This window comes from Thermothielavioides terrestris, chromosome 1, assembly GCF_000226115.1.
Source record: "Thermothielavioides terrestris NRRL 8126 chromosome 1, complete sequence".
Taxonomy (NCBI): Eukaryota; Fungi; Ascomycota; class Sordariomycetes; order Sordariales; family Chaetomiaceae; genus Thermothielavioides; species Thermothielavioides terrestris.
The window spans coordinates 4,329,539-4,340,196 of NC_016457.1; the positions used below are offsets into that span (position 1 = coordinate 4,329,539).

Consider the following 10,658-nt stretch of genomic DNA (forward strand, 5'->3'; position numbering starts at 1 on the left):
CGTGGAGGCCAAGGGAGGCCGGACGAGACAGGATCAGGACAGAAGCGAGCCGGTGCTGGTGACGGCAGCAAGTTGCAAGTAAGGTATCAAGCAGCAACGCACGCAAGCAGCAAACCGGGGGGACGGTGTCAGTGTGACAAGCGTCAAAGAGACCGAGACTACCTGGTAGGTCTGCTTGGTTGCAAGAAGGCGCAGCACGGCTTCCGGCTTTTCGGCGGCAGACATTTCAAGGCCGGTACCCGGCCTCTTGGACACATCAGTGAATACAAAAGCGTTCCCGCACATCGCGACATAAAAACGCAGAGCTGCAGCCACTCAGAAGGTATCTCTTTACCATGAGACTTTGGCAGTGACATATACCCCAACTCGAACCCCTCCAATGACGTGGGGCACCGAAGGAAGACAGCAGGCCGATCCTCCCGCCCTGGTTTACTCTGTACAGTACAGTACACAGTACGCAGCAGCTCACTCGTAACCGCTGCTTCGTTCGACAGAGGTTGCGACGCACAGGGAAATTGGTGCTGGTGATGTTGGCGGTTTGGTTCACTCTCTTGAACTCCAGCTTTGCGTTATTGCTCCAGCTTTGCATTATTGTTGAAAGTCCAAACAGCCGACCCCATGCGTTGACAGGTTGATTGTGTGTTAGGTACGGCCTGGCAGACGTCCGACTCCAAGGGCTCAGTAGGCTGTGTCTGCTGAAGACGCTGGCATCAGATGTGGACTGTAGCCCTGGTGGGAGGTTTTACCAAGCAAGTAATCCGTAATTTGAGTAAATAGCAGTGGCAAAGAGCAGCCCAGTGGACTCGAGTGCCGAGGGACATTTCTCACGCCACTCATCAATGAAACAGCCCAAGCGACAAAGCACAGTGTAAAGCACGGCAGCGAGACGGGCTTACACCGTGCTGCCCATCCCCGCGCCACTCACATGTAAGCAGCCAAAACCCAAGCTACCTAGGTACCTAGGTACAGATCGGTGTGGGGTATGAATCATTCAAGCTCCATCCACCACTGGATGCAATATACCAGAGTAGGTAGTGTACCAGTCATCCAACTTCACCATGGCGCAGGCGATGACTAGAATACGCCTAACATAGCTATATCCCTCCCGTCACAGAGCCACGCTGCAGCTGCCGCACTCACTGTCGTTGACTACTATTCAATTGCCATCGCTCTCCCCGATGTGAAGTTAACTGTCGTTCGCGGGCGTTGTTTGAGCTTCAAAGCTGGTCGAATCTCGAGTACCCAGCCCCTACCCGCGCTTCGACTGCCAAGCAAACGCAGCTTTTGTTTTTCGTATGGCAAGGACGGCATGCCGCGCTCCTTACTGCATCATGCCACGGCGCCCGGCCGGCTGACGGGCAGGGCCGGGACGCCGGGCATGGCGGCAGCACGTGTGCAGTTGCCGGATCGGCCTCTGGTGCGGCTCTCGCACACCTCTCACAGCCCGAAATGGCGCCCGGTCTCTGTCTTGGACGAGTACGAGCTTCTACCTCTCCCTCTGCCGTTACTCCCAACCATGCGTGCTCAAGCTCACTGCTGTGTTGTGCCATAGATGGGTCGCGAAAGAAGCCCGGCCCATAAGCTTGCGCCAGCTCATGGTGTTTGGCCGCTCCTTGACCGAATCGAGGCTGATCAGCTCGGCTAACTACGTCCGAACTGAGCTGCCCACGAGGCAAGTTTTTGCCCTTCCTGGTCTCGGTCAAGAGCTGTACTGACGCCACGGAGCGCTTAGAATTGCCCACCGCATCCGCGACATGCAGCAGCTGCCCTACGTTGTTGTCACGAACCCCCATCTCAACGAGGTCTATGACTTGTACTACACTGCCTTCGACACGTTCCGCAAGGTGAAGGACATCAAGACGCTGGAGGACAATGACCGCTTCTGCAAGACCATACGCGCCATGCTTAAAGCCCACCTAACGGTCATTCCCAAGCTAGCCAGGGGCATCCTCGAATGCAATGGTCTCATGGACGCGGCTGAGCTCGACAAGTTTATGAACACCATCCTCCGATCGGTTCGTGACCCTTTGCTAGCTCTGCGGTTCGCTCCCGGCTGACACCCCGAGCTCTCAGCGTATCTCTCGACGTGTCATCGCAGAGCAGCACCTCGCTCTCACCGACACGTTCCACGCGCCGTGGTTCTCGCCCGGCGCCAAGCTCTCCGAGTCCGAATTCATAGGCAACGTCTTCCTCAAATGCGTCGCCAAGGACGTCGTCTCGCGCTGCGGCAGAACCGTCCGCGAGATTCTCCGGCGCGCCTACGGGCCCGACGTCGCGCTCCCCGAGATCCGCATCGACGGCCACCTCGACGCCAACTTCCCCTACATCCTCAGCCACCTCGAGTACATCATCGGCGAGCTTCTGCGCAACTCGGTGCAGGCCGTCGCCGAGAGACACCAGCGGCGCAAGGACAGGGCGACCAACCCGGACGAGCCCCCGCCGCCGATCGAGGTAACCATCTGCGAGAGCCAGCAGCACGTCATCATCCGCATATCCGACCGGGGAGGCGGCATCCCCCGCGAGGTCTTGCCCTACCTGTGGTCCTTCAGCAAGGGCCCCGCCAGCGACACGATCTTGGCGAACCTGGGCAAGGTGCCCAAGATGGCGGCCACGATGCAGGAGCTGCAGGTAGAAGGAGGCCACGAGCACGCAGACGCACATGCAAACCCAGACACACACGCGCACGCGCACGGTCACGGCCACAGCCACGGCGGCCGCGCCGCTTCCGCCGCCAATCCCGCCGCGGGGAGCCCGGGCGGCGGAGAAGAGCCAGGCAGGGAGGTCAGCAGCTCGCTGGGGTCGCTGTCTAGCCGGCCGCCCAACCTGCGGCTGGGCATGGGCCTGCCGCTGAGCAGGGTGTACGCCGAGTACTGGGCCGGCAGCCTGGCGCTGCACAGCCTGGAGGGGTACGGCGTCGACGCGTTCCTGCAGATCTCCAAGCTCGGCAACAAGAACGAGCAGCTCACGACGCGGGCGAGCATGGATGCGGTGTGAGGGAGGCAGGCACGAGCCCGCTTGTCGGCCGGAGCCCGGCTTGCCGGAGCGTACACCCAAGCCCAAGCCCCAGCCCCGGCATCCGTGCCGAGCCGGGTAGGTAGCTATTGCACAGATGAGTTGTTAGATACCTTAGTTACTCAGTTAGGAAAGAGTTAAATCCAACATCGCGAAACTTGGCAGAAGGAGAGCTTGACAGAGACGACCTTGCTCATTAACTTGGTATCATGAAAGGGGCGGCTAAATTACATCAATCCTAGGGTTAACTAAAGAAAAACGATTGGTGCTCTGGCAAGGACTTGCCGAGAAAAGGAACGAGTCTGGAGACAACAATTCCTCGATAGCAAGACGCAAAGTCCCTGTTCATGCGCACCTCTTTTCCCCTGTCTGCTAATCAACTAACCGGTAGGGGGGGAATAGAAGTAGGAGTAGTATTTAGAAACGGGCGATAACAAAGCAGGAAAAAGGCAAAAAATAAACAACTGCGGGCACACTGTTGTCAACCGACTGCTCGCTTGCCAAAACCATGTCCATGTACGGCGCATCCCGGGGGGAACACCTATGCTCCCGAAGCAGCCTAAGGCTCGGTTGCAGCAGAAAAAGAGCAGGGCTGACAAGTCTAGTGGAGAGTGGCGCGATCCCTGAGCGAGCCGGCGCCAAACGATGTGTACCTCGAGCAGGGGCCAGACGAGCCGGGGCGGTCCCTCGAAACGACGAACCCCTAGCGGCGTCCGTGGCTGCGCACGGCACTGCCCTGCAGCTGCTCGAGCTCGGCCTCGAGCTGCTTGATCTGGGCATGGGTCTGCTCGAGATCCTTGTTGAGGCGGTCGCGCTCGGCGATGAGCTTCTGCTCCCATTGGCGGAAGCGCTGCTCCTCGATCTTGACCTGCTCGGTGAAGCGCTTGCGCAGCGCCTCCTCCTCCTCCTTGAACTTGGGGTTGTCGAGCTTGCGCGGGCGCGCCTCGCCGAACTTGCGCGTCTCCATCTGCTGCGCGCGGTAGGCCTCGTAGTGCAGCTCCTCGGTCGTGTGGATCAGGTCCAGCATGTGCGTGCGGATCAGGATCGACCGCAGCTTCTTGAAGTCGCAATGGTCCTCGTTCTCCACTTCGGCCACGCCCCACGAGTACTGGCGGCCCTTCACGATGCGCCCGTCGTTCGTCTTGACGTCCTTCTCAGAGCCAATGACGGCGAAAGGCATGGCAGCCATCAGGCTGCGCGCGTGCTGGGCGGCCGCCTCGTCGTCCTCCTCGACCGGCGGCTGGTAGATCTTGATGTTCTGGGCCTCGATGACGGCGCGGATCTGAGAGCGATATGTCAGTATACGCGACGGAACGGCCAGGGCTTCGTTCGAGGCCTATGAATGGTTGCGGGCGTCTTCTCACCCTCTGCTTGAACTTGGCTAGATCGGAGGGGCTGAGCGTGTCAGCCTTGGCGATGACTGGGATGAGGTTCACGCGCGAGCACAGCCGCTTCATGACCTCGATGTCGAGAGGCTTGAGGGTGTGGCCGGTCGGGCGGATGAAATACAGGCAGGCGTGCACACGGAGATCGATCTTGTCCTGGCGGCGCGGTTGCTGCTCCTGGAGCATGTAAGACTCGTGCTGGTCGTCGAGGAACTCGATAATGGGCATCCACGAGTCGCGGTTGTTGACGTAGTCGCCGAAGCCCGGCGTGTCAATAACAGTCAGGCGAACTAGGCACAGTTAGCGCCGTTGTTCGCTTAGCTTGACAGTATATACGCGTCATTAATGCGTACCCTTGAAGAACTTCTCCTCCAGTTCGGCCTTGGTGATCTCGATCTCGACCGTCTTGTCGATTTGCTTTTGGTGGCGGCGCTTGTGGTCGGCGTAGTTCTTGATGGTGGTGGAGAAGAGCGTGTTGATGAAGGTCGTCTTGCCCAGGCCAGACTCGCCAGCGACCTGGGACAAGGTCAGGAAAGGAGCGGCTACGCACTAAGAGGGGAGAGAAGCAGAAAGTCTGACCATGATCGTGAACGCGGCACCCCTCTTAGCAACGATCTTGTGCCGCTGGTTGGGCAGATTGGCAATGCCAATCGGCGACGCACTCTCGGTGGTGATCGGAGCCATCTCGAGCTAATATTTGATCGAAAGGAGGTACAATGAATGGGGGTATCAAAAGGCGTGCTGCAACGGCGGCAGCTAGGTCAATTGGGAGGGAATGTCGCGGGTGTGCAGGGTGTGCAGAACGGCGGTGGACCAGGAGTGCTGGAGGTGCGAGATGGAGATGAGCCCGTTGCGGATATACGCAAAGGGGAACCCCCGGTAAACTGAGGAGCAGGGTTTACCTGCATGCCAAGCTCCCAGATTTGCTTAGTGTAATCCGCACATACGAGCTTTGCTCACAGTATCGTAATGCCGGAGAAATTCAGTGTCTCCACTAAAAAGTTCAGGTCCGCCAATTTTTGGCGGCGAGGGCTGGCGACATCCGATTCTGGCAATTGGAGAGCGTGCGTCGCTGCAGGTTGACTGGCAAGGTTCTCAACTCGGCACTGGGAGATGGACCAGAGGTGACCATGAAGACGGATTTCAAGTTCTCCAATCTGCTGGGAACAGTCTACTGCCAGGGCAATCTGCTGTTCAGCCCTGACGGGACGCACCTTTATTCGCCCGTCGGCAACCGAGTCACCGTCTTCAACCTCGTCGAGTATGCATGATATCAATCTTGATCTCGGAGTAGCGCTTCTAAAAGCCGCGAGCTAACATGACGCCAGAAACAAATCTTACACCCTCCCCTTCGCCCACCGGAAGAACATCGCGCGCATCGGCCTGACCCCGCAGGGCAACCTCCTCCTCTCGATCGACGAAGATGGCCAGGCCGTGCTGACCCACGTCCCGCGCCGCGTCGTGCTCTACCACTTTTCCTTCAAGTCGCGGGTGACGGCCCTGTCCTTCTCGCCCTCCGGACGCCATTTCGCGGTTGGGCTGGGCAGGAAGATCGAGGTCTGGCACGTTCCGTCGACCCCGGACTCCAACGCCGAGGGCGACCTCGAATTTGCGCCCTTCGTGCGCCACCACGCACACACGCAGCACTTTGACGATGTCCGGCATATCGAGTGGTCGAGCGACTCGAGGTTCTTCCTCAGCGCGTCGAAGGACCTCACCGCGAGGATATGGAGCTTGAATGAGGAGGAGGGTTTCACGCCCACAGTCCTGTCAGGTCATAGGCAGGGCGTAGTGGGCGCGTGGTTCTCCAAGGACCAAGAAACAATATATACCGTCAGCAAGGATGGCGCCGTGTTCGACTGGCAGTACACCACGAAGCCGGGCCAGGGTGAGGACGAGATGGTAGACGAGTCGGATATGCAGTGGCGGATCGTCAACCGACACTACTTCATGCAGAACGCGGCAACCCTCCGATGCGCCGCCTTCCACGCCGACTCGAACCTGCTTGTCGCCGGATTTTCAAACGGCCTCTTTGGACTATACGAGATGCCCGATTTTAACATGATCCACACGCTCAGCATCTCGCAGAACGAGATCGATTTCGTGACGATCAACAAGAGCGGGGAGTGGCTGGCTTTCGGCGCGTCCAAGTTGGGCCAGCTCCTCGTGTGGGAGTGGCAGTCCGAGTCGTACATCTTGAAGCAGCAGGGGCATTTCGACTCGATGAACGCACTGGTCTATTCGCCCGATGGTCAGCGCATTGTCACCACGGCAGACGACGGCAAGGTCAAGGTCTGGGACATCGAGTCGGGCTTCTGCATAGTAACGTTTACAGAGCACACGAGCGGCGTGACGGCCTGCGAGTTTGCGAAGAAGGGCAACGTGCTCTTCACCGCGAGTCTGGACGGGTCCGTCAGAGCATGGGATCTGATCCGGTACAGGAACTTCAGGACCTTCACCGCTCCCGAGAGGCTGTCCTTCTCGTGCATGGCGGTCGATCCCAGCGGCGAGGTTGTCGCTGCGGGCTCCGTCGATTCCTTCGACATCCACATCTGGTCCGTCCAGACCGGCCAGCTGCTCGACCGATTGTCCGGCCACGAAGGACCCGTGTCGTCTCTTGCCTTCGCCCCGAACGGCGGCCTGCTCGTCAGCGGCAGTTGGGACAGGACGGCGAGGATATGGTCCATTTTCAGCAGGACGCAGACCAGCGAGCCGCTGCAGCTGCAGTCGGACGTCTTGGACATTGCGTTCAGGCCCGACTCGCTCCAAATCGCCATCTCCACGCTGGACGGGCAGCTGTCGTTCTGGTCCGTCTCGGAGGCCCAGCAGATCTCCGGCGTCGACGGACGTCGTGATGTCTCTGGAGGCCGCAGGATCACGGACCGCAGGACGGCCGCAAACGTGGCGGGGACCAAGAGCTTCAACACCATCCGCTACAGCATGGATGGGTCTTGTCTGCTGGCCGGCGGGAACAGCAAGTACATCTGCCTGTACTCCGTCACCACCATGGTGCTGCTCAAGAAGTTCACCGTGAGCGTCAACCTGTCGCTGTCGGGCACCCAAGAGTTCCTGAACAGCAAGCTCCTCACCGAGGCGGGGCCCGCCGGGCTGCTTGACGAGCAAGGCGAGGCCTCGGACTTCGAAGACCGGATCGACAGGTCCCTGCCCGGCTCCAAACGCGGCGACCCGTCGGCGAGGAGGAAGATGCCGGAAGTGAGAGTAACCGGGGTGGCGTTCTCGCCGAGCGGCTCGTCCTTCTGCGCGGCGTCCACGGAAGGCCTGTTGATCTATAGCCTCGACAGCACAGTCCAGTTCGACCCGTTCGACCTGAACATGGAGATCACGCCCGCGTCGACGCTCGCCGTGCTCCAGCAGGAGAAGGACTACCTCAAGGCTCTCGTCATGGCCTTCCGCCTGAACGAGGCCGGCCTCATCCAGCGCGTGTTCCAGGCCGTCCCCTACCCGGACATCGGCCTGGTTGTGGAGCACTTCCCGACCGTGTACGTGGCGCGGCTGCTGCGGTACGTGGCCGCGCAGACGGAGCAGTCGCCGCACGTCGAGTTCTGTCTGCTCTGGATCAAGGCCCTGGTGGACAAGCACGGCGCGTGGCTGACGGCCAACCGGGGCAAGGTGGATGTGGAGCTGCGGGTTGTAGCACGCGCGATTGCTAAGATGAGGGACGAGATCCGGCGACTTGCGGATGAGAACGCGTACATGGTGGATTACCTGCTCGGCCAGGCCAACAGCGCGGCGGACGGGCCGAGAAGTTTGGAGACGGACGGCGCGGAGGAGCTTGGGTTAAAAGCTCTGCCGTCGTCGAAGAAGGAGGTAACGATACACGACATCATGGCTGAAGACGCTGCGGAGAGCGAGGAGGAATGGATCGGGCTAGAATAGGTAGGCATAAAAAGGAAGGCGTTAGGAATAACAACTACAGGACTGCTACACAAGCTATCGTTTGCTATCATCCACAGTGCAGTTCGGACGGACTCTCTGCCAGATATGTTCACGCATTCTGCTCGACTCGTCCCATTTCAAATGTCCGGGAAATCCTGCCGCAGTCAGCTTGTCATCACTGATTCCTCAGGGGCGTCGGCGCAGACCTACCTTCCACGCGCTGTCAAACCCACCACCGCGCACCCAATGCGGCCCGGGCGCCTCAACCGAGTCGACGATCAGATGGGCCACTTTCTTCCACATATCGTCACCCCTGATTTTCAGCCAGTCCCGGCCTTCGGCTTCATATCTCTGGCAAATTTTATGGCAGATGCCGGCCGCCCGACCAAGCTTGATGGCGTGCCCGTCGTCGGGGAAGGTGTGGAGACGGGCGATGATCTCTGTCGTCGCAGGTCAGCAGTCAGTGTGAGTGTGGAAACGGGGGATGGGGATGGGGATGCAGCAGGCGGTTCGCTTGGTTCTGTACATACCAGCCAGTGATCCGCCGGCCTCGGGCTTCTTGGGCTGGTAGCCCGGCAATTTATCGAGCGACAGCTCCGCCACGCCGCAGGTGGCATACTGCAGCAAATCCATGCGGATCTTCCATTCCAGCAGGCGGGCCTTGGTCTCGGCCGGGACCCAGTCGGCGGCGCTGATGGTGACGAAGAACGGGCTGGCGTTGACGTGGTGCCTGTGTCCCTCCTGTCAGCTTTATTTACCCCCTGGCGCAATGAACCACAAGCGCTCACATCAAGACGAAGTCAAACTTGGGCTGCTTGCCCTCCTTCGCCAGCGCGGCGGCCGCGGCGACAAACAGCGCCGCGTTGAACATCTCGGCCGTGCGCTCCTCGACCTCCTCCGGCCGGACCGTCACCCTCGCCGCCAGCGCCATCATCTCGTCCTTGGCGCCCGCCAACACGCCCATCCGGATCTTATTCGCAAAGCCGTCCCTCGCGGCCCGGACAATCTTCTCGTTCCGCCGCACCTCCTCCAGCAGCTCCATCACCCCGACCCTCTCCTGCTGCGGCCCGCCCCGCTCCCGTGCCACCCGCTCCGCGCCGAGCAGGAACTCCCCCAGATACCCCGCATGCACCGCCGTCTGCGCCAGCGCCTCGGCAACCACCGCCTCCTGCGCCCACTCGACGCCGTACATGAGCTGGATGAGCGGGTGCAGGACGCCGGCGAACAGCCGCACCATCATCTCGTCGTCGGCCGCCTGCCCCCCCGTCTTCCCAGTGGCATCCACCCCGAAAAGAAACCTCCTCACAACCGCCTTCCATCCCCCACCCCCGGCGCCGCCGCTGCTGCCGCTGCCGCTGCTGCTGCTGCTCTCCCTCCGAATCTCCCGCTGAAAGAAGCGGAGAAAGTCCGGGTAGAACTCCTCGCGGCCGAGATACGGCCGCGCGGCCTCCGGCCAGGGGAGGAAGCGCGCGTCCTTCTCCTCGTCGTCGGCGGCGGCGCCGCTGCCGCTGCTGTGCGGGGCCAGCGCGGGCCGCTGGTACGACGCGTTGTTGGCGTAGGCGGCGGCCAGCGCGGGCGGGGCGGCGCCCGTGCCGTAGAGGGCCAGGAGGTGGTGCGGGATCTGTGCCCGGCCGGCGGGGTGTTAGGTCATTGGATCGTTGTGCGTGTGAGGATTCGTCGGTTTTGGTTGGGGGGGGTAATGGGGGGAGGGAGTAAGAAGGAGGGGGTGAGGAGGGGATGCATGAAGGGGCGCAGGGACGGGATGGGTGGGAGTGGTATGGAAGAATGGGCAATGCAAGCATTGGTTGGGCGTGACAGCCCGGGATTGAGGCGGGAAGGAAAAAGAGCGAGGGACACATACGTGGTTGTGGAATCCCTCAAAGTTGAAGAAGACGTGGTGTTTCTGTGCCCCGAGTCAGCAGGAACGCAGGAGGGAAAAGGGGCGAGACGAGACGCACCTCCATGTCCTCCTGGAGCAGCTCCGAGACCTTCTTGGCGGCCTCGTCGGTCTGCTGGATATGCCAGAGTCCCGTGTTATCGGGGGTGACGTGCATCTTGTAGGGGAGGTCTGCGATGGAAGCCATGGTGGTCCGGGTGCGGGATTGGAAGCTGCGTGTGAAAGTAGTAGTAGGAGTGGGAGCGGCGGCGGTGGTGGTGCTATTGGTGGCAGTGGTGGTGGTCGTGGTCCTCAAACACCGTGCAATGTGAGCGATGCGGTGCATGCGGACGATGACACTGCAGCTTGGGGGGGGAGGACACAGCATCCAAGCTGTGCTGGGTGGGATGACGAAGGCAGAAGACAGAAGATATGAAATTCCCTTCCTCTTATTATATCAAGTGCTCTCGGTTCATTGACGAACGAGG

At 60.5% G+C, this 10,658-nt stretch overlaps 4 protein-coding genes across 4 annotated transcripts; 2 read left to right on the forward strand and 2 right to left on the reverse strand.

Annotated features, from left to right (window-relative positions):
• Positions 1-1,525: 1,525 nt before the first annotated feature.
• On the forward strand, positions 1,526-3,257 carry THITE_2108382 (uncharacterized protein). Its single transcript, XM_003649600.1, has 3 exons — positions 1,526-1,672; positions 1,733-2,015; positions 2,074-3,257. Exons 1-3 carry the CDS (start codon positions 1,596-1,598, stop codon positions 2,992-2,994), a joined length of 1,281 nt encoding a protein of 426 aa, XP_003649648.1. The 5' UTR covers positions 1,526-1,595; the 3' UTR covers positions 2,995-3,257.
• On the reverse strand, positions 3,189-5,263 carry THITE_2108385 (uncharacterized protein). Its single transcript, XM_003649601.1, has 4 exons — positions 4,977-5,263; positions 4,751-4,913; positions 4,377-4,687; positions 3,189-4,294 (listed from the first exon to the last, which is right to left on the reverse strand). Exons 1-4 carry the CDS (start codon positions 5,079-5,081, stop codon positions 3,716-3,718), a joined length of 1,158 nt encoding a protein of 385 aa, XP_003649649.1. The 5' UTR covers positions 5,082-5,263; the 3' UTR covers positions 3,189-3,715.
• Positions 5,264-5,413: 150 nt separating this feature from the next.
• On the forward strand, positions 5,414-8,610 carry THITE_2108388 (uncharacterized protein). The gene is made up of 2 exons (XM_003649602.1): positions 5,414-5,658; positions 5,726-8,610. The coding sequence occupies exons 1-2, from the start codon at positions 5,528-5,530 to the stop codon at positions 8,292-8,294; spliced, it is 2,700 nt and encodes an 899-aa protein (XP_003649650.1). The 5' UTR covers positions 5,414-5,527; the 3' UTR covers positions 8,295-8,610.
• Positions 8,611-8,614: 4 nt separating this feature from the next.
• On the reverse strand, positions 8,615-10,378 carry THITE_2125850 (uncharacterized protein; the record flags this gene model as incomplete). Its single annotated transcript, XM_003649603.1, has 6 exons — positions 8,615-8,643; positions 8,681-8,734; positions 8,825-9,024; positions 9,083-9,915; positions 10,156-10,197; positions 10,253-10,378. The coding sequence occupies 6 exons, from the start codon at positions 10,376-10,378 to the stop codon at positions 8,615-8,617; spliced, it is 1,284 nt and encodes a 427-aa protein (XP_003649651.1).
• Positions 10,379-10,658: the final 280 nt, after the last annotated feature.

Bases quoted from the DNA above. Each gene is read 5' to 3' on its own strand.
- THITE_2108382 (XM_003649600.1), top strand. From the start codon at position 1,596: ATGGTGTTTGGCCGCTCCTTGACCGAATCGAGGCTGATCAGCTCGGCT. The intron at 1,673-1,732 runs GCAAGTTTTTGC...CGGAGCGCTTAG, and splicing joins CGAACTGAGCTGCCCACGAG to AATTGCCCACCGCATCCGCG. The intron at 2,016-2,073 runs GTTCGTGACCCT...CCGAGCTCTCAG, and splicing joins TGAACACCATCCTCCGATCG to CGTATCTCTCGACGTGTCAT.
- THITE_2108385 (XM_003649601.1), bottom strand. From the start codon at position 5,081: ATGGCTCCGATCACCACCGAGAGTGCGTCGCCGATTGGCATTGCCAAT. The intron at 4,914-4,976 runs GTCAGACTTTCT...ACCTTGTCCCAG, and splicing joins GTGCCGCGTTCACGATCATG to GTCGCTGGCGAGTCTGGCCT. The intron at 4,688-4,750 runs GTACGCATTAAT...AACTGTGCCTAG, and splicing joins GGAGGAGAAGTTCTTCAAGG to TTCGCCTGACTGTTATTGAC.
- THITE_2108388 (XM_003649602.1), top strand. From the start codon at position 5,528: ATGAAGACGGATTTCAAGTTCTCCAATCTGCTGGGAACAGTCTACTGC. The intron at 5,659-5,725 runs GTATGCATGATA...ACATGACGCCAG, and splicing joins ACCGTCTTCAACCTCGTCGA to AAACAAATCTTACACCCTCC.